This window comes from Juglans microcarpa x Juglans regia, chromosome 4S (genome assembly GCF_004785595.1).
Source record: "Juglans microcarpa x Juglans regia isolate MS1-56 chromosome 4S, Jm3101_v1.0, whole genome shotgun sequence".
Taxonomy (NCBI): Eukaryota; Viridiplantae; Streptophyta; class Magnoliopsida; order Fagales; family Juglandaceae; genus Juglans; species Juglans microcarpa x Juglans regia.
In genome coordinates, this window is record NC_054601.1 from 22,161,193 (window position 1) to 22,185,846 (window position 24,654).

Sequence of the window (24,654 nt, forward strand, 5' to 3'; positions counted from 1 at the left end):
ATGTCCAGATGAGGAGTTAGTGTGTCGTAGGGGGGTCGCATAACGATACTTAAATCAACTCAGATTAGTTAACACTGATAATTTCAACCTGCCTCCACCGCGATAGAGGTCGGGCTATCTGGAGACCCATCTTGCCTCTTTGAGTCTCACTGAGAGGTAAATAGAAGACGCTTGACCGTGCCGTAGAAGCAAAACTGTTAGCATAAATAATCTCCAATGACAAGTGTTAGATTTGCAAACCTAAATCGTCTTGCTGGAGTCTGGTGGAGGTCTGAGGCAATGGTTATGGTGCAATTGTATTGTTTGGCAGTGGAAAGACTAGACTCGCACATCACCATGAGAAAGGTCAGGCAACTTGGAGACTAAACCCTCCTTGTTGAGCCCCTCGGGTAAGTAGTTAGGCAATTTGATACTGGACCATCACTTCACCGTGGCGAAGGTCGGGGTAAGCAGTTGGGCGGTCGAGAGGCTAGACCTGCACTCTAACGTGAGGCCTAAAGCAGCCCTAGGGCTAGACTTGCCCTTTTGAGCCTCATGAGAAGGTAAGTTATCGGGCAGTTTCAAACTGGATCTACACCTGCCTGTTGACGCCGTAAGGAAGATAAGTTTTGGGTAGGTTGGAGATGGACCCACTTTTTGCTGCGAGAGAGGCCAAGCTGCCCGTGGACTAGACTTGTCTCCTTACAACTCATGGATAGATAAGTTGTCAGGCAGTTTAAGATTGGACCCGCATCTACCTGTTGACACCTATAGGGAAGGTAAGTTGCAAGCAGCCGATAAACTGGACCATCACTCCACCGTGAGAGAGGTCAAGCAATTCGGGGGCTAGACTTGTCTCTTTGTGCCTCACAAGGAGGGACGCTTTTGAGTAGCCACAAGCTGGACCTGCACTCCATTACGAGAAAGGTCTAGCAGCCTGGAGACTAGGCTTTCCTCTTTGAGCCTCGTAGGGAGGTAAGTTGTTGGGTGAGACAAGACACATTCTTGAGAGAAAATCACAGCTTTATTTATCGTTTGTACATTCCTTAATAAGAAAACATAACTTACACATTAAACAAAAGAATTCCTGCAAGTGCTTAGCATTCCATGGATGTGGCAGCTCTTTTCCTTGGGAGTCTCGGATTCGATAGGAGCCCAAGCGGTTGTTCGAGGTGACTATGTAGGGACCTTTCTATTGTGGCCCTAGCTTTCCTTCCTCTCGGGTAGTCGTCTCTGTCTGTCTCAATACCATGTCTCAATCCTTGAAAGATCTTGGCTGGACTCGCTTGTTGAAGCAACGCTCGGATTTCCTCTTGTTGATCGTCGTCCCTACCCCCGCCTCTAGTCTTCTTTCTTCCAGTAGGTCGAGCTGTTCTTCTAGCCTCTCATAGTTGGAGCCTTGATCAAAGCGCTGGATCCTATAAGTGGGCAATCCTACTTCAACGGGTGCCACTGGTTCATGTCCTTAGGTGAGGGTGAAGGGAGTTTCCCCTATCGGAGTCCTGACCTTGGTTCGGTAGGCCCATAGTACCCCTAGAAATTCTTCTGCCCAGGTACCTATTTTTACATCGAGTCTCTTCTTAAGGATTTCAAGCAGTGTCTTGTTGGTTGCCTCGATTTGTCAGTTAGATTGTGCATGTCCAATGGATGAACACTTGAATTTGATTCCCAAGTCTTTGCACCAGTCACGATAGTGATCCGAGTCAAATTGTCTCTCATTGTCTAATATGAAGAAACGGGAGATGCCGAATCTACAGACAACTATCTTCCACTAGAATCGAGTGATGTTGCTCACTGTTATTATCGCTAGGGCTTCAGCTTCTACCCAATTAGTGAAGTAGTCCACCACCACTAGTACGAACTTTACTCCTCCCTTGTCTGAGGGCAGGTTGACAGCCTATTGTGCAAAGTGTGACAGTGACGTGATTGATGTCAGTTCCTTTGGCGGATAGTGAGGTATTGAAAAGATTTCTTGACATTTTTGACATTTTCAGACAAACTTCTCTTTGTCTTTAAGGGCGTGTGGTCAGTAGTATCTCGCCCTCACTACCTTGCTCGCCAATACTTTTCCTCTAGAGTAGTTACTGCACACTCCCTCGTGTACCTCTGCCAATAAGTATTGTGCTTCCTCGAGCGAGACGCATCTTAGGAAGGGCATGGAGTAACCCCGCCTGTACAAGACTCTGACGATCAGGGTGAAGTGCACTGCTCTGTTATTGATCTTCTTCGCTTCCCACATGTTGTTAGGTACTTGATTATGTCCACAACTCGTTTTGGAGCTCTTGGCCTTACTAATGAGACCTTTGACCCCTATCGCAGGCATTTCCACGGTCCTCACCACTATCTGATCAGATAGGGGGAGTCCTCTTGTCCGGACGTAGCTCGCACCAACTTGTCAACCTTCTGGTTCATGGCTTTTGGTATTTGTTGGATTTGGAAGTATCGGAAGTGGCCGCGCTTATCCCTCACCAATGTCAAGTAATTCTTTAGATTTTTTCTCTTCGTGGTAAACTCCCCCTGCACCTGATTGACGACCACTGGGGAGTCGGCCCTCACTTCCACCTTGTCGGCGCCCAGTGACTCGGTGATTGTTAGATCGACCAACAGTGCCTCAAACTTTGCTTCGTTGTTGGTGGTTTTAAATGCCAATCTGTTTGGGGAGTTGTACTCCTTTTTGGTGTCTGTAAAAATATGCACCTCCACTCCCCTTAGCCCGGCAGGTTGAGCTATTGACGTAGACCTGCCAAAGCTTCACGGGAAGAGCATCTCATACTTCTTCTACGAAGCTAGGGAATGCTGCTACAAAGTCTGCCAATAGTTGGCTCTTAATAGTATTTCTACGTACGTATTCGATATCAAACTCTCTTAGCTCCACCACCCAGTTCATTAGGCGACTTGAGATATCTGGTCGCTGCAAGATCTTCTTTAGGGGGCTTTGATTAGGACTCGTATTGGGTGTGCTTGGAAATACGATCGAAGCTATCGAGCAGTCATTACCAGGGCGAAGGCGAGTTTATCCATGAGGGGATACCTTGCTTATGCTACTAAAAAAGCGTGGCCGATATAGTATACCTACTTTTGGGTCCACTTCAAGTCACGTACCAAGGCCGAGGCAATCACATGCAGAGAGACCGACAGGTACAGATTTAGGGCTTCTCTGTGTTCAAGTTGGCTGAGGAGTCATGGGTTGGTGAGGTATGGCTTAAGAGTCTCGAACGCTTGGTTGCACTCGTTGTCCCAAGCTTGCACCTTCTACAACACTTTAAAGAACAACAGGCACTTGTCCGTCGACCTTGACACAAACCGATTAAAGGCCGCCACTCGACCGGCAACTCGCTAAGCATCGTTAATGTTCTGAGGTGGGGCAAATTGAGTATGGCTTCCACCTTCTCTAGGTTGGCCTCTATTCCCTGCTTTGAGACCATGATACCCAAGAATTTTCCAGACTCGACGTCAAAAGCACGCTGTGAAGGCTTCACGCAAGTCAACTAAGTGATGTTCAAGGATTCTACTCTTGACGCGTAGATCATCCACGGAGACTTCCATGTTTCTCCCTATCTTCTCCTTGAACATGCGGTTGACTAATTGATGGTAGGTGGCCCCTGCATTTTTCACGTTGAAAGGCATGACTGTGTAGCCATATAATCCCCAATCTGTGATGAACAACGTCTCTTTCTCGTCGTCAGGGTTCATACGGATTTAGTTGTACCCTAAGTAAATATCCATGAAGGTCAACATGGGATGGCCTGCGGTGGAGTCCACTACTAAGTCAATACGAGGAAGGTGGAAACTGTCTTTTGGGCAAGACTTGTTCAAATCTGTAAAGTTGACACACATTCTCCACTTACTATTGGTCTTCTTCACCAGTACAACATTGGACAACCAATTCGGATAGTGTGCTTCTCATATAAATCCCGCTGCGAAGAGGCAATCAACTTCTTCAGTGATGGTGGCGCATTTCTCGGCGCTTAAGCTCAGGCACTTCTACCTAATTTTCTTGGTTCCGGGTCCATGCTAAGGTGGTGCTAGATTATGTTAGGATCGATCTCGGGCATGTCCTCGTGGCCTCAGGTAAACACATCCTAGTGTTCTGTGAGGAGTTACTTCATCGCTTACTGCATGTCAAGTGCCTTTCTGCTACCAATTCTGGTTGTGGCCTCGAGGCGACTATGGTCCAAGGAAGCCAACTTGAGTGCTTCATTTGGCTCCACTTTTCGGAGGGCTTGCTCATCCTTGACCTCTTCTTCTGCTATGGCATACTCGGGAGGGGGTGGCAGAATGTGGTCAATGTCTGGGACTTCCACTACATTGATCTCGCCCCATGCTCGCCCCGGACCTCGCTTACTCATGGTAGTTGGGAATTTAATCTTCAGGTGGAAGGCTGATGTCACCGCTTTCATGCTGTTGTGGGTGGGTTGCCTCAGTATGGAGTTGTATGATAAGGGGGCTTGCAGTACTATGAAGTCGGCCATAGTGGAGGATGTGTAAGTGGCTTTGACAACTAAGACTAAGAGGGAAATGGTTCTCACTGACTGAAACATTTCCCCAGAAAACCCTTTCAACAGTATGGGTGTCTGTCGCAAGCGGGTGGGATCAATCCCCATTTGGGTGAAGGCATCCCAAAAGAGAATGTTTGCAGAGCTGCCATTGTTGATGAGGATTCTCCTAGTACTGAAGTTGGTGACCAGAATGGTCACTACCAAGGTGTCATCATGGGGGGTAGAGGACTCATTCCTCATCAGCTTCCCCAAAAGAGATGACCAACGTGGGCTCGCCTATTCTCTATTTGGCTAGGCAGTGATCTGCTAAATAAATCTCCTAGTATCGTGCCCTCTTGACATGTGCTTTCTTACTAAATGAGGTTAAACCACCACTGGCAAACCCCCTGGTGATGGTCTTGATCTCACCCAAAGGAGTGCCCTCACGGGGTGGTGTCCGAGGGCGATTATGAGGAGGCTACCACTCCACCAACCTCCTTGTCAGACTTTTGCCGCTCATTGGCCTACTGAACCTTCCTCGACTCCTCTCCAGTCCTTTTCTCCAATCGGTTTGGTGCTGGGTGCTCCAGCTCCCTCCTTTCTCCTTTGAGTGAAATACTGTCTATTGTGTTATGAGTTGTGCATCGATGGTAAGTGCAATAAAGGTGGCCGCCGCCCCAGCGGTCGGTCCTCCTCCTGTATAGATAGCGTGACTATGTCGAATCGGGGTCCTAGGCTCTTTGAGGGTGTGCTTCCTCCCGCTTGTTGTCTTATCGCCTTCTCATTGTCTTCTCGAGGGCTTTAGCCATGCCTGATGTCTGGGCCTTCTATCGACCTATTCAGTTCTTTCTTCCTAGGCTCAATCAAGGCCTAGTCCATGAATTCCCGTAGCATAGTTAGAGTTCTTCTTGCCAACTCTACCATGAACGGGGTCAGAGGCCATACTCCTCCAGGAGCACCGCCAAAGTGATCTTTTCATCTTGGTCATATGTCATCATCTGCTCCTTGTTGAACCGGGACAGGTATGCCTTTAGAATTTTTTCCTCCCTTTGCTTAATGATTAAGAGGTATGCCGCAGGACGTCTTCTCCTGGCCATGAACTGCATGAGGAATACGTAGGCTTACTCTCCAAAGCTATATATCAACCCAGGTATCAATGACCTAAACCATACTCTCGTAGGTCCCTTTATGGTTAGTGGGAAGGCCCTACAAGTGATTTCCCTAGGAAAGCCATGCTAGGTCATGTGAGCCTTGAAGCTCTCCAGGTGCTTGAGGCGATCCCTAGTCCAACCGTACATCTCCATTGGAGGGACCTTGAACTAGGGTGGTAGCGACATAGCCATAATCCCTACGCTCTAAGGTAGTTCGGTGCTAGTGAGTAGCTGGTCCACCGATGATGATGTGCCCATTTTCTTTACCATCTCCTTGTTCTTGACCTTGAGGTTGCATAGCTTGTTTAGCATGTATTTCCTTTCCTCGTCGCCGACATCCACTCCTTTAGCACTTCTAGATTCAACATGTTTGTTATGGCTCAGCTCGACATTGCTCACTACCTTGTTCGTATCTATTCTCAGGGTCGCATTCTCCTTTTGGAGCGTCTCCTTTTCTACAGTTAGCTTTCCTAACACCTGTGTCATTACTGCAAACATTGCTTCCATATTTGTTGAGGTCACTTCTTGTTGTCAGCGTACGAAAGACATGCACATGAGATGTTGTGCTCATATTCTAAATCTTGTCGTGAATGAGGGTCTTAAGGAGTGTGATGATGCCATTACAATGGTTAGAAATGCTGTTAGATATGTGCGCTCCTTCCCTGCAAGATTAGACAAGTTTAAGAGATGTGCAGAAAAGGAAAAAATTGATTGTAAAAAAATGTTGTGCCTTGATATACAAACCCGATGGAATTCAACTTACATGATGTTGGAGGCTGCTGAGAAATTTGAAAAGGCTTTTAGGCGAATGGAGAGTGAGGACTACAATTTTCTTTCTTACTTTAAGGATGGAAACATTGGGCCTCCTAGAGCTGACGAGTGGGAGACAGTGCGGGTTTTTGTAAAATTTTTGAAAATGTTTTATGATGCCACTTGTCGATTTTCTGGTTCTTTACATGTCACGGCAAACACAAGTTTTTTGGAGATTTGTAGGCTCCAAAAAGAGTTGGTTAGACTGTGTGAGAGTCAGAATACTTGTTTGATGAGCATGGCCATAAGCATGAGAATGAAATTTGATAAGTATTGGGGTTCATTGGATAGACTGAATTTGTTGTTGTTGATTGTAGTTCTCCTTGATCCACGTAGTAAGTTGGGGCTTCTTACTTTTCACTTGAAAAAAATTTATGATCATAATTGGGCTGAAGATTTATTATCGAGGGTGAGACAATTATTATCAGACATGTATGAGGAGTATAATACTACGTTCGGTTCTTCCTCGAGTAGCAGAGAACATGTTTCCCTTCCGTCATCTGCACCTCCAGATGATGTTGAAGACAATCTTGAGTCACAACTTTTTTATGAGTGGTTGCAAGCATCGACTGCCTCTGGATCTACATCTACCAAAACAGAGATTGATCGGTATTTATCAAATGGTTGTGAGGCATTCAGTCAATCTTTTGATTTGTTGAATTGGTGGAAAGTGAATGAGCCTAACTATCCTATACTTGCGAGAATTGCACGAGACGTGTTAGCCATGCCTGTTTCCACGGTTGCATCAGAGTCCGCATTTAGTACGGGAGGTCGGGTACTTGATCATTTTCGGAGTTCCTTGGCTCCAAAAACTGTTGAGACACTTATTTGTACTCAGAATTGGTTGCGACATCCGTCAATGCCAATTGATATTTGAGACTCCATGGATAATGTTGAGAGCTTTGTAGTAGAATCTGGTAATATGTTTTTAACTTTTTCTCATTCAATTCCATATTCATTTATTTTTATTATTTAATTTAATTTGTTTTCATTATCCTAATTTATTAATATTGATAATTTGATTATTTGGTGTTTTCTTATAGAGTTAGGAGCATCATACATCACAACTATTGATAATTGAAGAGTCGAAGACTGCAGACTGAAGAATGAAGATTTTTTGAGTTTTATTCAAAAACAATTGTTATTTGTTGCTTAAGACAATTTAATTTTGTTTGTAATGTGTATTAAACATCTAGTGGAGTTTTTTTTTTTATTTATCTAGTAATTAATAATTTAGTATATAAGATAATAAGACTATAAAATATAAGTAGTATATATGTAGTAGTTACTAGTTAATAGTTATTAGTTACTAATAATATATGCATGGCATGATTAAAATTAAAAAGAAATTGATTTAATTAATTAATTTTAAAAATTATGGGAAAAAAAAGTCTTTGTAGTAGATGATTTTGAATAACAAAATGAGCTCAAAAAGAGGTTGAATTGGGTCTTAAAATGGCCCAAACAGTGCCAAAACAGGCCCAAACACAGTGGCCCAAACCGGCCCAAACCCGACAAACCGACCGTAAACCGGCCGGTAACCGAACCGGTCGGTTTTCATACCCTGATTCGGTCGGTTTCGGCCGGTTTTGAGGCTCTAACAAAACCGACCGGTCGGTCTCGGTTTGGGCTCAAAACCGAACCGACCGGTTGGTTTTTCAGCCTTAACCACGAGCTCCTCAAAGCCGCGGCATTCCTTGCACCGCCGTCGCGCCACCTCCGACCACCATTTCTTCACCACATCATCATCGACCTCCTAACAACATAACCCACACATCCCCAGCTCCGATCCTTCACCGGTGAAGTACATTCAACTTCATTTTTGTTTTGGACATTTTTTGCCTAAAACCGCATCCTACGCCGCCGCCCACGGAAAACCACCACCACCACTAGCTTCACCGACATCTCTAAGTCCTACCCTATCAATTTCGGGTCTTGGTTTGTCTACATTCAAAAGTGAGTTTTTGAGACACATGGCCACAGTGCATTTTGCACTGTTCTGCAGCTGTGTTGCCACTTCTTGCAGCTCTGTGATCCTTCAAAAATTATAATATAGCGCTGTAAGTATTTTCTCAAAGAACTTTCGTGATTTAAATGTATTTTTACACTAACTCATTTTATCTGTGAACTGGTTGGTTATGCCGGACTGAGTCCGAGGAGTTCGGGGGTTGGATGGATTGTGGACGGAGTTGTTGTGTGTTTGGTTTGCATTGTTGGTTGTTATGGCGTTGTTCATGTACAAGGGATATTGCACGCATGATCATGTTTATAAATGAAACTGAGTTTTCGTATACATACATTCATGTTCATGTGTTTATTGAAAACTGTGTTTTTATGTATTTATTTGAAAATTAGATTTTCATGAGAAATGATTTTAAGTGTGTTTGAAACGACTGGATTGACTGGTTTGAGAAAAAAGAAAAAGACTATAGGGATGGTGGTAAGCAGGGATGGTGGTAGAGTCCCGCCTGCGATTCCCGCCTACGGTGCACGCGGTAGGGATGGTGGTTTTGTCCCGCCTGTGATTCTCACCTACGGTGCACGCGGTAGGGATGGTGGTAAGCAGAGATGGTGATATAGTCTCGCCTGTGATTCCCGCCTACAATACTCTGATAAGTATTCATTGTGTGGAAATGAACTGTAGGGATGGTGGTAAACAGGGATGATGGTAAGCAGGGATGATGGTTGTGTCCCGCCTGTGATTCCCGCCTACGGTGCACGCGGTAGGGATGGTGGTATAGTCTCGCCTGCGATATCTGCCTACAATGTCCGATAAATGGTTGATTTTTGTATGAATCATTTTCAGGGAAAATGACGGATTATATTTTTGGGCCAAATTGGGATTTTGGCATATGTTGGAAAATAATCATTTTCGGAAAAATGAGATTTTGGGATGAGTTTGTTGGTTGCATTAATGCGTTTTTATCCTGAGAGTTATTTGGATTATTACTTACCGTGGTACCATTTTATGGTATCGCAACTTTTGATGCAGATGTAGATGACGAGCTTTAGCTTGGCTCCGTTGGAGGAGTGATCTGGGATTACTCCCATATATCGAAATTTGTTTTATCAATTATTTATGTATTTACTTTCGTAAAATATTTTGGGATGACTGTATAACTTTTTAAAGATGATTTGTTTTGAATTTTTGTATTTAAGCTTCTGGTACTTAGATGACTTATTTATACTATCCGCTACGATTTTTATTGTGCACTTTTGTATGTTGCACATACTTGAGCACATTTCATTGGGATGCATGACTCGTGTTGTCATCATCTTGATGTCACGATTCCTGTATTTTTGTACGTGGGAGTTGGAGCGTCACACTATTGGGCTTCTTCACCAATACAACATTGGACAACCAATCTGGATAGTGTGCTTCTCATATGAATCCCGCTGCTAAGAGGCAGTCAACTTCTTTAGTGATGGTGGCACATTTCTCGGCGCTTAAACTCAGGCGCTTCTGCCTGATTTTCTTGGTTCCGGGTCCATGCTAAGGTGGTGCTGGATTACGTTAGGATCGATCCCGGGCATGTCCTCGTGGCCCCAGGTAAACACATCCTAGTTATCTGTGAGAAGTTACTTCATGGCTTACTGCATGTCAGGTGCCCTTCTACTGCTGACTCTGGTCCAGGGAAGCCAACTTGAGTGCTTCATTTGGCTCCACTTTTCAGAGGGCTTGCTCATCCTTGACTTCTTCTTCTGCTATGGCATACTTGGGAGGGTGTGGCAGAATATGGTCAATGTTTGGGACTTCTACTACATGGATCCCGCCCCTTGCTCCCCCCGAACCTTGCCTACTCATGGTAGTTGGGAATTTCATCTTCAGGTGGTAGGCTGATGTCACCGCTTTCATGCTGTTGAGGGTGGGTTGCCTCGGTATGAAGTTGTATGATAAGGGGGCTTGCATTAGTATGAAGTCGGCCATAGTGGAAGATGAGTAAGGGGCTTTGACAACTAAGACTAAGAGGGAGATGGTTCTCACCGGCTGAACCATTTCCCCAGAAAATCCTTTCAACAGTATGGGTGTCGGCCGCAAGCGGGCGGAATCAATCCCCATCTGGGTGAAGGCATCCCAGAAAAGAATGTTCATAGAGCTGCCATTGTCGATGTGAATTCTCCTAGTCGTGAAGTTGGTGACCAGAATGGTCACTACCAAGTCGTCATCATGGGGGTAGAGGACTCCTTCCTCATTAGGTTCCCTAGAAGGGATGACCGACGTCGGCTCGCCTCTTCTCTATTTGGCTAGGTAGTGATCTGATGAATAAATCTCCTAGTATCGTGACCTCTTGACATGTGCTTTCCTACTAAATGAGGTTAAGCCACCACTGGCAAACCCCATGATGATGGTCTTGATCTCGCCCAAAGGAGTGCCTTCACGAGGTGGTGTCTGAGGGTGATTATGGGGAGGCTACCACTCCACCAGCCTCTTCCTCAAACTCTTGCCCTCATTGGCCTACTAAACCTTCCTCGACTCCTCTCCCGTCCTTTTCTCCAATCGTTATGGTGTTGGGTGCTCCAGCTCCCTCCTTTCTCCTTTGAGTGAAATATAGTTTGTTGTGTTTTGAGCTGTGCATTGATGGTAAATGCAATAGCGGTGGCTACCGCCCCAGCAGTCGATCCTCCTCCTGTATAGATAACGTGACTCTGTCGAATCGGGGTCCTAGGCTCCTTGAGGGTGTGCTTCCTCCCCTTGTTGTCTTATCGCCTTCTCATTGTCTTCTCGGGGGCTTTAGCCATGCCTGATGTCTTGGCCTTATGTCGACCTATTCAGTTCTTTCTTGCTAGGCTTGATCAAGGCCTGGTACATGAATTCCTGTAGCGTAGTCGGAGTTCTTCTTGCCAACTTTGCCATGAACGGGGTCGGGGGCCATACTCCTCCAGGAGCACCGCCAAGGTGATATTTTCATCTTGGTCATATATCGTCGTCTGCTCCTTGTTGAACCTGGACAGATATGCTTTTAGACTTCTGTCCTCCCTTTGCTTAATGGTTAGGAGGTATGCTGCAGGACGCCTTCTCCTTCTCCTGGCACTGAACTACTTGAGGAATAGGCAGGCTAACTCTCCAAAGCTATATATCTACCCAGGTATCAATGACCCAAACCATACCCTCGCAAGTTCTTTTAAGGTTTGTGGGAAGGCCCTACAAGCGATTTCCCTAGGGAAGCCATGCTAGGTCATGTGAGCCTTGAAGGTTTCTAGGTGCTTAAGGGGGTCCCTAGTCCAACCGTACATCCCCATTGGAGGGACCTTGAACTAGGGTGGCAACGACATAGCCATCATCCCTACGCTCTGAGGTAGTTCGGTGCTAGTGAGCAACTGGTCCACCGATGATGATGCGCCAATTTTTTTTGTCATCTCCTCGTACTTGACCTTGAGGTTGCATAGCTTGTTTTGCATGTATTTCCTTTCCTTGTCGCCGACATCCACTCCTTCAGCACTCTGAGATTCAACATGTTTGTTATGGCTCAGCTCGGCATTGCCCACTACCTTGTTCGTATCTATTCTCAGGGTCTCATTCTCCTTTTGAAGCGTCTCATTTTTTGCAATTAGCTTTCCTAACACTCGTGTCATTACTGTAAATATTGCTTCCATATTTGTTGAGGTCACTTCTTGTTGTCAGCGTACGAAAGACATGTTGTGTCTAAAGACTATCCTATAGACGACACCACTGTTAACGTTGTGTTTTATATGCTTAGGCAAGGTTCTGGCAACCCAAGTCAAGGTTTTCCTACTTGTAGACACAAAAAAAGAAGAAAAAAAGGTAGCTCGATGGTGATCTGAGATACCTCTGATGCGTAAGTCAATAAATTTTCTTAGCAAATTACGGGAGAATAATAGAGTTCAGATAAAGTTCTTTGTACCTAAGGCGCGGTTTTTATATAAGGTTTCGGGGGACATTTCATACCCTATGTCAGGGGATTCACATCACCCCCACAATAACCTCAGTCAGGGCCTTTAATGTGGTGTGGAGTCTGGAGTGAGACCATTAATGCAACGTGGCTCCCCGGATGGAGCCTCGGCGGTGGATGATCAGTGCTGCCACTTTTCATATCTATCGTCAAAGAATAGAGGTGTATCTATGCTTCCCATTCACTTGCCGGCATAAATCTTTTAATGCTAAGTGTCACAGGGGGACTTCAAGGTTGGCATGTCCCATTTGTCCCTCTCAATTTGGTCTCCCATGCAATTTACTCTCTTTTAACTGGCACAATTCAAGAGCTCATGAACTACTTCGGCTATCCCGAAACCACTAGAGGATGAGGCCTGGGCCGGGAGGGAATCCCCCCTTCCAATATATATATATAAAGATCAATCAATAACAAGATCAATCAATCAATCATGAATTGTCAATGATGATTAACTGATCTATACTTACTTTCCGATCGATATCTAGGCAAACATAAATTAATATAAAAGTCAGCGCGCCAACAATATTAATAAAGCTAGCTCCAATAGTACAAGTTTCATCTCTTAAAAGAACGCACTGTTACCCAGTTATAAATAATAATAAGTACCTATACCTTAAATATCTTCTAATTTTGAGCAAAAAATGAAAGGTAGTAATTAAACTATAGAAATAATAAAAGTTGCATAATTCATATTGGCGATCGATCGAGACTACATTTATAGATAGCACCAATATTATTTTCGACTTTAAACCCTGTACGTGAGGGGATACCAGCTTGACAATGATCGATGTTGTTTAAAACATGATCTCCAACAACAAAAAGAAAACATGAAAAATAATTAACCCAACATAATTATTTATAACTCCCAAAGCTGCTTGTTGAGGAACTTCTGTAAAACTTAATTTGCATAATCTTAATTATCACTTCCTGTGGTTCTCAAGCAATTCAACAAATTTGTCCACGTATCGGTGCTGGAGTTCCATATTCCCAATTATGGTGGCCATTTCCTTGGCTTTGTCCCTGATTATCTGGGCCTTTGCATCCTTCATTGCCAACCTCAAAGTTTGTGCCACCGAGTCCCTGGTAAATGACCCATCTTCTTCATTCCTGGGTATTTCAACTCCTATCTGCTTCTCTTCCAAGAGCCTAGCGTTTAATCCTTGGTCCGCAATGAATGGCAGCATGATAAGTGCACGTCCAAGCTGCAATGCCTCTATTACTGAACTCCAACCACAGTGAGTCACGATGCCCCCAACTGACTCGTGGCCTAATATCTTGGACTGAGGTGCCCAGCCCGACCAAACAATCCCACGACCTTTGGTTCGCTCCTCGAACCCTGCCGGTAGCTCAATCGAATCCCCATTCCCATCAGCTGACAGGTTTCTTATAGCCCAAAAGAATGGCAGCCTCGATTGCTCTAGCCCCAGAGCCAACTCATTGAAGTTTTCTTGACTCGGTCGGACCTCACTTCCGAGTGCTACATATACCACTGACCCTTTCTCTTTCTTGTCCAGCCAATCAGAAATTGTATCCCAAGTGCAATCTTTGCTGCCATTGTCTTCATGTGGCGAGGGTGGCAATAAGCCCACAGGAGCCACAGGTATATGGTGAAGCTCTCCCAAGAGATTCAACCACTCAGCTTCGACTTCCATGCATGTTCTGACAGCCAGTACATCGGTGGCCGAGTACATTGTCATGAAACGAAAGAAAAGGTCTGTAGCACCAGAGTCATTCTTTCCAGCGTTGATATCAAACATTTTTTTTACCTCGTAGCGTCGATATGCTATTTTGGTTGGAAAGGGGACCCATTTGGGAGGGACAAGGAAATGCTCGAGTTCTGTTCGTGTGCTGGGGTCGGGCACTTTTGTTGTATCCGACGACGTTGACAACGGCAACTTTGGTGGGGGATCAGCGAAACATAAGGATGATGAGTTGGAACCAGAGAAGAAAGCCTGCGAGATGCCAAGTCTAGCTGCAATTGGTGGTAACCAGTAAGGGGAAAAGTCATGGATGATCCAATCAGGGCTCGAAGTTTCCAAAAACCTAGACAAAGGTTCTTGGAGACCATCGTGAGCCTTCATAAGATATGGCATTACGTGCTCCGGTACGTCCATGGTCGACTCGGCATTTTCCGGCATGTTGTCAACATGGGGTAAGGGAAGCTTCACCAGTGTTATCAAAGGTGCAACATTTGGAGGGATCTTGGGCAGGCGTTCAATATTTCTAGGTGTTGATATGAACGAAATACGATGACCCTTTTGCCGGGCTATGAGCTTGGCGAGCTCCAGAAATGCGAGTAGGTGACCAAAGGCTAACCATGGGAACATGGCTATGTGAAGCTGCTTCTTGGGCTCGGCCATGGCGACTTGCTACTTTTGAGGTGGTGGTATTCCGAAATATATACACACACATACAAGGGCGTACCTTAACCACTCTAAAATAAATACAAAACTTGCCCGCTCTAAGGGTTGTTTGGGAGATGGGATCTCATCTCGGGTAGGTACGAAGGAATTTTGGTAGGGAAATATTTTAGTCGGAAAACGATTATACAAAAATAAATTAACAAATTGATGTAGATTGATCTAATACATCAGATTATAAAGTTTTTTTTAATATAAAATAGATCAAATGTATCACGTGAATTTACGTCAACTTGTGATTTTTTTTTATATAATCTTTTTGTGTTTGTTGCAGTTCTCATTTAAGTCGTGGATTGGGTAAAATCATTTTTTCCAACCATTGTAGGCAAGAGAGCAATTTTTTTTGGCAAAGTTACACATGTTTTTTCGATAGCTAATTGAACAAGCACGAAAGTGAGAGGGAAAAAAAAAGATACCATATTTAGCGGGAAGTTCTGAGGAAGAGGTCTGCAAGGGATTGAAAAAAGAAAAATGATAAATTAACAATATTGTATATATAATTTGCAAGGGATTGTATAGATAATTTGTAAAACAGGACTAGATTGTTCCAGACCGGATCGAAATTGAAAAAATCAAAAATTTCAGTTTTGGTAGTGAATTGATCCGGTATCAATTCTTAAATTTTAAAAAACAGTGTATACTAATTTAGTTCTAAAAAATATACAAAATCAGATCGAACCGGATCGGTTACACTCCTATCTATTACAATAATTTAGATAATTATGTTTTAAAATTATGGATATATTATAAGAATAACTGTATTTGAAGAATTTTACATCACAAATTATTCATGTTGCATATATAATTTAATTTAAAATATGAATGTTATGTACTGAATCAAAAGTATTGACTACTGTATATTAATGCCACCTGGCCCACTGCTTTATTAGCGGATGCCATTGGGCACCCGTTAACAAGCCCATACAACTGTAAAAATTCTTTATTTTTCTCCTTGTTGGACCGCAAGCCGTTTTAGGTGCATTCACGCGCATTGGGATCCTAAAAAAATATAAATCTCTTTAATTGTTGACCACATGGACGGACCATGCTACAGGCTCCACCATCAGTCACTACTGGGAGTGGCCGGGAGTTATAGTTAGTTATGATTTTATTTTATTTTTTTAAATTTTTTATATATGTATTTTTTAATATTTTTAAAAAATTAAAAAAATCTTAATATTATTAGCGAGGGCTTTCTTAATTACTAAATAAAAAAAATTAAAAATAAAAAAATGAAAACGGTAGAATAGAGCATTTATTTTCTAATTCAGATTCAGAATAGTATTATCCCCACATAGATATTGGCACGATTCGAATTCAGATTCTAATAACACTTGACTATTATTTCACTTAAACCCAATGAGCATTCATATTAGATGGGTCATTCTAATCTTTAAAATTTTAAAAAATATGTAATTTCTTAATTTTTACTTAATACTTAAAATTTAGATTAGATTAACATTACATTCTTTATAATAATAAAATATTATTATTTTTTATTTATATTTCTTTCATTAACTTTTATTTTCAATTACTTTTTCTTATCTTATTTTCATAATCTTCAATAATCTCTAACAATTATATTCATTTTCATTTTCACAATCCAACAACCTATAATATAATAATTTCATATTTATATAAATAAAAATCTCATATATACAATTCATAAAAATGTCATATCTATAATATAAGGATAATACTATTCTTTCCACTCAAATCTACCGCTCCACTCTACTGTTTTCATTTTTTATTTTTTTTATTTTTATTTTTTACTTAGTGATTAAGAAAATAGTTTTTAATAATATTATGATTTTTTTTAAAAATATTTAAAATTATTAAAAAATACATGTATAAAAAAGTAAAAAAAAAATAATAATAAAATCCTATAACTAACAATAGCTCCTAGCGGTGGCCGGGAGCGAGGCCTGTAGCATGGTCCATAATATAATAATCTCAAAATATAACAAAATAACATATGAGAAAATCACATATGCGAAAAGAATATAATAAAAAGAATGATAGAAATTATAGAAATATAATTAAAAAAAGACATTTAGAATTGCTACAGTACTTTTCAAATATGAAGATAATGATAGAATTACTGTAACTCATATTTTAGATAAAATTAGTTTGACTAATTCAATATGGGATAAATGTGGATGATATTAACTAAATTTAAAGATGAAAAGACATTTGGCTACGTCAATACTAGTGCTCGTATTAAGAAAAACACTGTTGAGCCAAATTTTCTCCAAAGAGAGTTGGGCTGGGTCACGAGACCCAAGCCTAATCGAAGGAGGCTAAGATCGTGAACTGCCGAATACGGAAAGGTATAGAATTAAAAAAATAGTTGTCATTAATAGAGGTTTAATGAGGAAACAGCCCAATCCAAATTTGGTTTTTTTTTTTCCAATTTCAATTATTTTTAGCCCATTTCATGTTTTGTACATTTTCAAGCTAAAAAATACTAAAAAAATTTGCTCTTGAAAAAAAGAAATGATAAAAGAAAAATAATCGATATAAAAAAGTAGAAAAAAAAAAGATAATGCAGTTTGCAAAAGTAGATTCCAAGAGTCCAAATAAAAGAAAAAAGAAGTTACAAAAAAAAAAAAAAAAAAAAAAAAAGGTTATTACAAATTACAATCCAAAACACGTTCTCTAAGATACTGTAGTGTCCACATGTAGACACTAATATTAAATAAGATGAGTTAACAACTTAACATAACTAACAACTAAAAAGAATATAATTATAGGATGATGCAAGCAAACTCAAAATGCCAAAAGACAAGTCCCTTAGCAGCCTATTTGCAAAAACCAAGCTAAGTCAGATTCAACGAGTAAAAGAAAAATAAATCTATAAGTAATTTAATTGATCAGATTATATTGGAACCCATCGACTCTTCTTTCTTTCTAATAACCATGCATGATCACTGATAAATGTAAAGTTTCTCTTTCTCCTTTGGGGTGGATGCGCATATCAGACTTATAATTCGGTTTACAATTACATATGTTAATTAATACTGCTGTTGATGATCTTACTATATATGATTGTCAGACAACAGTATAAATAATGATGATTCAATACATATGATTAGAGTTTTAAAACTGGGGATAAAGGTAATCATAATGGATTAGAAAATCAACAATATCATAAACCATAACCAACAATCTTCTCACCTCTTTAGTCTTTAATTAGCATTGGGTGTAGGGCCAGTAGACATTGAATTTGACGCCTCCACAAAACTAGCAAAGTCCTCAACAAGTTCTATCTATAAAAATTTAAAACAAAATAAGTTAAATAAAGTTACATAACATAGAAGATAAAACAAATTAAATCACAAAAGATATCAAAAATAAATTTATTACATACCCACATCCAACTGCTTCTCAAATTCCTCCACTTCATCCATTAAAGTCCTATGACTTATTGGAGTATAAGAAGAATAAAGCTAATTTTGTGCGCATATGAGACCCTCAACCATCATCAGATTTAAACAATTTTGGAAAAGGTCAAATACACGACTTGCAATGCTAAATTTAGATTCAGAGGCTATAGTGGATACCTGTATTGCAAGTACATTGCGTGCACCCTTTAAAAGTACGTGATATCTAACTAAATTCACCTTCCACCAATTTAAAAGGTTAAAACTATCATCTTGATCCTCACATCTTTCATCTAGATATCGATCAACCTTTGATTTGCTTTCCAAATTATCTTCTGACAGCAACTGTTGCTTAAATTGGGCCATCAACTATGCCTCTCCAGATACAAACTTACCAACTGAAAGACTTACATCTTCATGTGGGGAACTTGCACGTTGAGGAGAACTCCCTTCTTCGTTTTCCATGTATGCCTCATACATGCGGATAAATGCATTTTTCACTTTCCAACTCGAATCAATTGTGTTTGTATGATTATGTGCATACATTTTTCCCAACCTAAACTAAAGATATCGCATCTTGTAGGGAGGATCAAGAAGAATCTTAACATACAGCAATATATTCTGCTTATCCAAGTACTTCCAATATTTTTCAAACTTTCTCTTCATATTTTTGGCCATTAATCCTACCATGGAGCTTCCTTCTTCATACTCCATGCTAATGACATTTTTATAGTAACCAACCCCGAAAAGAAAAACATTGCAAGTTACATATTCACCCCTCGAGAAGCATAAAGTTGCATTATGAAATAATTGAAGAAACTTTACAAACAACTTTACATTTTCCCAATCATATGCATTGGAAGGCCCTAACTTCTTTGACTTTCTCTTATTCACCACATCATCTTCATCATCGTCATTTCTAATACTACCAAAGATGCCCGGATCTTCTTCCTCCAACCGATCAAAAGCCTTTCTAAATTTTGAAGCCCTCTTGAAAATAAGATAGGTGGAGTTCCACCTAATCGATATATTTAGTCAAACATGGCTTTTGGATTGAATCTCTTCCAACCCCACACATTTCTTAAATATACTCCACCTTTAAAGGGAGGATTTAACATACTTCCCAATACCTCTCACCTTCGCAATAGACTCCTCATATTCTTTTAACCCCTCACGGACGATTAAGTTTAAAATATGGTCACAACATTGAACATGCAAGAATTCATGTTTCAAGATAGTGTCCCTTCTATACTCTTTTTTTTTTTAAATAAGAAACAACCCCATTATTAGAACTTGCATTATCAGGAGTGAGTGCAAGTAATTTCAGTCACCCCCCAATCATGCAAATAAATCTCTATGCCCTTACCAAGTGTATCACGCTTGTGATTTTCAATCAAAGAAAAAGATATAATCCTCTTGTGTAACTTTTAGTCATCATCAATAAAGTGTGCTATGAGACACATATAGTGAGATTTTGCATGGATGTTCATGTATCCGTGGTGAGGGAAATTCATTGCCCACGAAAAGTATTTGTCAAGCTATTTTTGTCCCTCATAAACATATTAAAACAGTCTTAGGCAATCGTCATACAGGATGTAATCCCTACTCACTTAAGGCAAACCACAGGCATAAACTTATTGAAACCCTCTCCTTCAACAAAACTAAAGGCCAATTCATCAAAATAATGATCTCTACTAAGGCTTGTCGGCAAGCCTCATCATTAAATACAATGAGCACAAGTCCCGCACTACCACTTCCTCTCTCCACCTTTCAACTTAGAGTTGTCTGATATTTATCCGTCTTCTTAAACAGACATTTCTCACATTGCTTCTCAATGTGATATTTCATGAACTTCATACCGTTGGTCTTCATATCACATGTATACGAAGCGCTACAATAATTACATGCAACCCTAGGTTTAATGGGATTGCCTTTTGGTATTCTTGTAAAGTGATCCCAACCCATTGACCTAACTCTACCACTTTGTGACCCACCAACCGGTGATTTATTACTTACCTTGGATGGGAGTGGGAGTGGAGGCATATCTTGACTTTGTGTTGACTCTTGCACATCATTTGTAGAAGACTCCATCTAGAAAAATAAAAAAAATAAACAAGCAACAATTAAATGCTGGGGGTGGCACCTTGGCTGCAAAAAGAGTACTTGGAAAGGGATAAAATTCACAAGAAGTAGCCAATTTATGCAGCCACTACTTGGCACCTAAAAACCTTCTTACAGTACTCAGAAAAAGAAATATTTAATGCATAAGAAAATATTGGAATGTACAAGAACCATTGTCGTGAGTTTTGTGCAAGAACAATTGACAAGTACGTTTCTACCAATTTCAGCTCAGTAGACTTGAGTGTCTCATCTATGAGCCTGATCTTAATTAACAAAACCTATTCCCTTTGACTTAAAAAATTGAATATGTCAAACTTCCTCCAACCCTAACCAAAACTCTATTGTTTTAACACTATCATTTGGTTTTACAAGTATAAATTAACCAACCACATTTATGCCTAAGCTATGTGGGAAGTCTTTTGTCTTCCTAGCCAACCAGATTCACGAATGAAAAAACAAATAAAGTGATTGATACTAAACAATCAGTTTAAAAATACAAAATAGATGTGCCCAAAAAAATCATGAATGGAAAAAAAGATTGAAATGTATAAATAAGCAGATGAAAAAAATACCTAAAAACAATAAAAACTACAAAATAAAATCGAGGCATATGAAGTAATTTTTAGATTGATGCCAGGAAACGACATAGGCACTGGAAAGGGCAACCTGGTAGGGTCTGCGAGTCGTGATGGAGGGGTTGGCTTGTGAAAGGGATGCGACGGAGCAGCTGGTTTATGGGAGGGGATGCGACGGATGGGCTGGAGAGGGGAGGGTATGCAACGGAAGGGTAGAGAGGGGAGTGCATCCGATTGATGAACGGAGGGGCTAGAGAAGGCAGCCTGGCAGCAACAGAGTCATGGAGGGGCTAGGGTTTCAAATCGTTTGAGAGAGGTGATAGGTCTGATTAGGGATTATAGGTTGGAATCAGTTGGGGTTAAAATAACCCGTAACGACGTCGTTTCAACAAAACGTAATTAAAAAATAATAATAAACTGGGTTGCGTGACCTAGTAATAAATTTCCTTCCCACCGGACCTAAACTGCGTCATTTACGTCTGATTTTACCCTAAACTATGTCGTTTTCTGTAATGACTAATATCAATGTGTGATTTTCAATTCTTTTATCTTTTGGCACATAAATTGATAAAAATTTATTTAAATTAATAAAATTAAAATTGAGTAAACTATTTAATGTGGATTATTTAATTAACTCATTAAGAAATAATTAATTAAATTATATTGATGATGTTAATTGCTAATTTATTACTAACATAGTGTATGCCAATGTATTAATGAGTTATATTAAAATTTTTACATTTTGTATATGAAACATAAATAATTGAATTATCCATAGGTCCATAAATGCTTTATATTTACTTCCAACTTAGGTATTTTACAAAAAAATTATCTAGTAACTTTAATTATATCATAGATGTAGATGTTAATAATTAGTTAATGATGAATTGGTAATAGTTTAGTTAGTTGATATTCATATTATACATTAGTTAATTAGATTAATACTCACTTGCTTTATACTCACTTGCAAGTTCCAACTTAGATATTTTACAAAAATTTCTCTAATAAAAATGTGTAAAAATGTATTTATCAAAATTAATATATATTATAATACTAAATAAGTATAGACTATACCAATACTAATACTATATACTATACTAATAGTGATATTAATACTATAACTCTTATATTATATTAATATATACTAATACTATATATTATACTATTATAGTGTTACTACTACATATAGTGTGTGTGTGTATATATATATATATATATATTATAATGATATAGTGATATTAATACTATATGTTATACATTATGGAATATATATTATATATTATATAATAATATATGGTCATAGACTAATAGTGATATAGTCATTAGTCATAATGATATTAGTTATAATTATAGTTATAGTGGTTTAGTTTAGTTATAATTATATTGATGATGTTAATTGTTACTTTGTTACTAACTTAGAGTATGTCAATGTATTATGATAGTTCTAAGTTAATGCATAATGAGCCATATACAACTTTTTACATTTTGTATATGAAACAATAAGTATAAATTATTTAATTATCCATACATCCATAATTGAAAAAGATACATACTTAACATACTATTATAGATAAACATAAATTATTTAATTATCCATACTATTATAAATTTATGAATATATTATAATTAATACTATAACTCTTATAATATGTTAACATATTAATATATACTAGTACTTTATATTATAGTTATATAGTACCAGCTGCCTCTTTTAGAAGGGATTGGAAACTTGATCATAGAATTGTATCATAGCTCTTAACCTTGAGGACAAGGTTTTTTAAAAGAGGGAAAATTGTTATGAACCAAATTGAGATGGCGTCGTTCCTGGAGTTCTGCATGGTGTCGTTTAGTAATTAGGGGACTGGCCAGTCCTTTATAGGCTTCTTTTATTTAGTTGTCATTTTTCTAGTAACTGTATAAAACACAACATTTGGATGTTATAACCAAACGTGCGTTTTGGTGCCTGTTAATCTTGCTAGAGCATAGGTCTATTAGCTAATCAATTACAAGAGTTAATTACAAAGAAATGCCAATATAGCACAGAAAGGGGGAGAGGGAGAGGCATCTGGAAAATATTCTGAATGTTTGTTATTTTCTTTTGGGAGGAATTAGGGACCTCGAATAACTCAAGGCATAGCTACTATCATCATCTTCCTTATTCTTGATTCTTTATATTACTGTTCTTTCACTGGATTTATTACAATTGATATCTAGAGCCACTAATTCTTCCGTGGACGGAATAACCTTCAACAACCAGCAAGTAAATTTGCTGCCATTGATGGAAAAGGCTCTTGAAAAAATGTTGCACATCAGAGAATTACTTGATCGAATACAGGCAAATTACAAGGTTTTCAAGCAACAAGTCGTGGAATCCTTCTTGGTCTAGGAAGACCAAGCTGCGTAGGAGCGAGTAGAAAATGGAGCTATGGATTCAACCAAAGAAATACAAAACTCAGTACTACAGATGGCAAATGAATTGACATATAAAGATGAACTTGTAGGGAGGGGAAAGAGACGGCAGACAAAGGGGAGAAACTAATAGAGTCAATCGATCAAAAAAAAATTTGGGCACAATCAGCCATCGATACATTCCCATACTGCAAAGGTGCCATCGCCACATCACCACCACCTATCTTAGCCATTCACTTTCATCATTTTCTCAGATCGACATTATGTAAGTGTGGATGTGCATGCACAGAATGTCATGGTGTTCAATTTTGAGAAGGAGACAATCCTGAGAGGTAAGAATTTTTTGGCTCAATATTTATTTGATGTATTGCTACTTAAAGTGATTTTTGAACCCTTTGATAGAAGAAGAGATTACCTGGTTGATGTGTGTACGGGAATGAATGTTTTTGTGGCATCTAAGAGAGTAGTTGTTGGGACTCCTTTGTATTTCTGAGGGGAGGAAATGGGAAGTTGTGCATGGGGGTGAGGCGTCTGGCCTGTCAACAGAGCAGCACGCCATCATCTGTGATTTCAAGTCAGAGCATGCACTTTGGAGTGCTTGCAACTACATCTCATGCTGTTGTAACCCAAACTATGTTTGTAGTATCTTACAAGACAAGGACAAGCCAGTTCATAATAAGCTTGAATAAATATTTAGAATTTATAAGTAAACCCAACTTGTAGAACCAAGAACGCGGGGTGAATGGGAAAAGGGAATGTCTGCAGCAACAGACCAGTCAGTCCCAACATTGTCATTTTCTTTCGGTCTTTACCCGTTTAGTAATTAGGGGATTGACCAGTCGTTTATGGGCTTCTTTTATTTAGCTGTCATTTTTCTAGTAACTGTATAAAACGCAATGTTTGGATGTTATAACCAAATGTACGTTTTGGTTCCTATTATCTTGCTAGTGCATAGGCATGTTAGTTTATCAATTACAAGAGTTAGTTACAAAAAAATGCCAATATAGCGCAGAAAGGGGGAGAGGGAGAGGCATCTGGAAAATATTCTAAATGTTTGTTGTTTTCTTTTGGGAGGAATTGGGGACCTCGAATACCTCAAGGTGTAGCCATTATTATCATCTTCCTTGTTCTTGATTCTCTTTTATTGTCTATATTACTGTTCTTTTCATTGGGTTCGTTACAATGAGAGAATATGGATCTGTTGAGCAATGACTGGAATGCTAAAAGGTGCGGCCATTTTCCACAACCCCCTAAAACGAATAATATGTTAGTTTAAAAAATGAGTTTTGCAAATCAAAACCGTAGGAGAAGACCGAAGGCCCCCTCCCTCCTCCAAGATCTGAAACAGACGCTGCGATCACCATTGTCACCAAACAAGAACTCACATATCAGGTAGTTGTATAGAAAACAATACTT

At 39.8% G+C, this 24,654-nt stretch overlaps 2 protein-coding genes across 2 annotated transcripts in view; both read right to left on the reverse strand.

Annotated features, from left to right (window-relative positions):
* Window positions 1-13,044: 13,044 nt before the first annotated feature.
* LOC121263873 (putative UDP-rhamnose:rhamnosyltransferase 1) lies at window positions 13,045-14,724 on the reverse strand. The gene has a single exon (XM_041166957.1). It carries the CDS (start codon window positions 14,688-14,690, stop codon window positions 13,251-13,253), a length of 1,440 nt encoding a protein of 479 aa, XP_041022891.1. The 5' UTR covers window positions 14,691-14,724; the 3' UTR covers window positions 13,045-13,250.
* Window positions 13,045-24,654, reverse strand: part of LOC121262139 (putative UDP-rhamnose:rhamnosyltransferase 1) — an 86,070-nt gene continuing 74,460 nt past the window's right edge. The window contains exon 2 of the mRNA XM_041164551.1: window positions 13,045-13,261. The gene's annotated coding sequence lies outside the window, so the exon portion shown is untranslated. The remainder of the gene's footprint in view (window positions 13,262-24,654) is intronic.

What these genes read in the sequence shown, in the direction of transcription:
- LOC121263873 (XM_041166957.1), bottom strand. Translation starts at nt 14,690, where the DNA reads ATGGCCGAGCCCAAGAAGCAGCTTCACATAGCCATGTTCCCATGGTTA.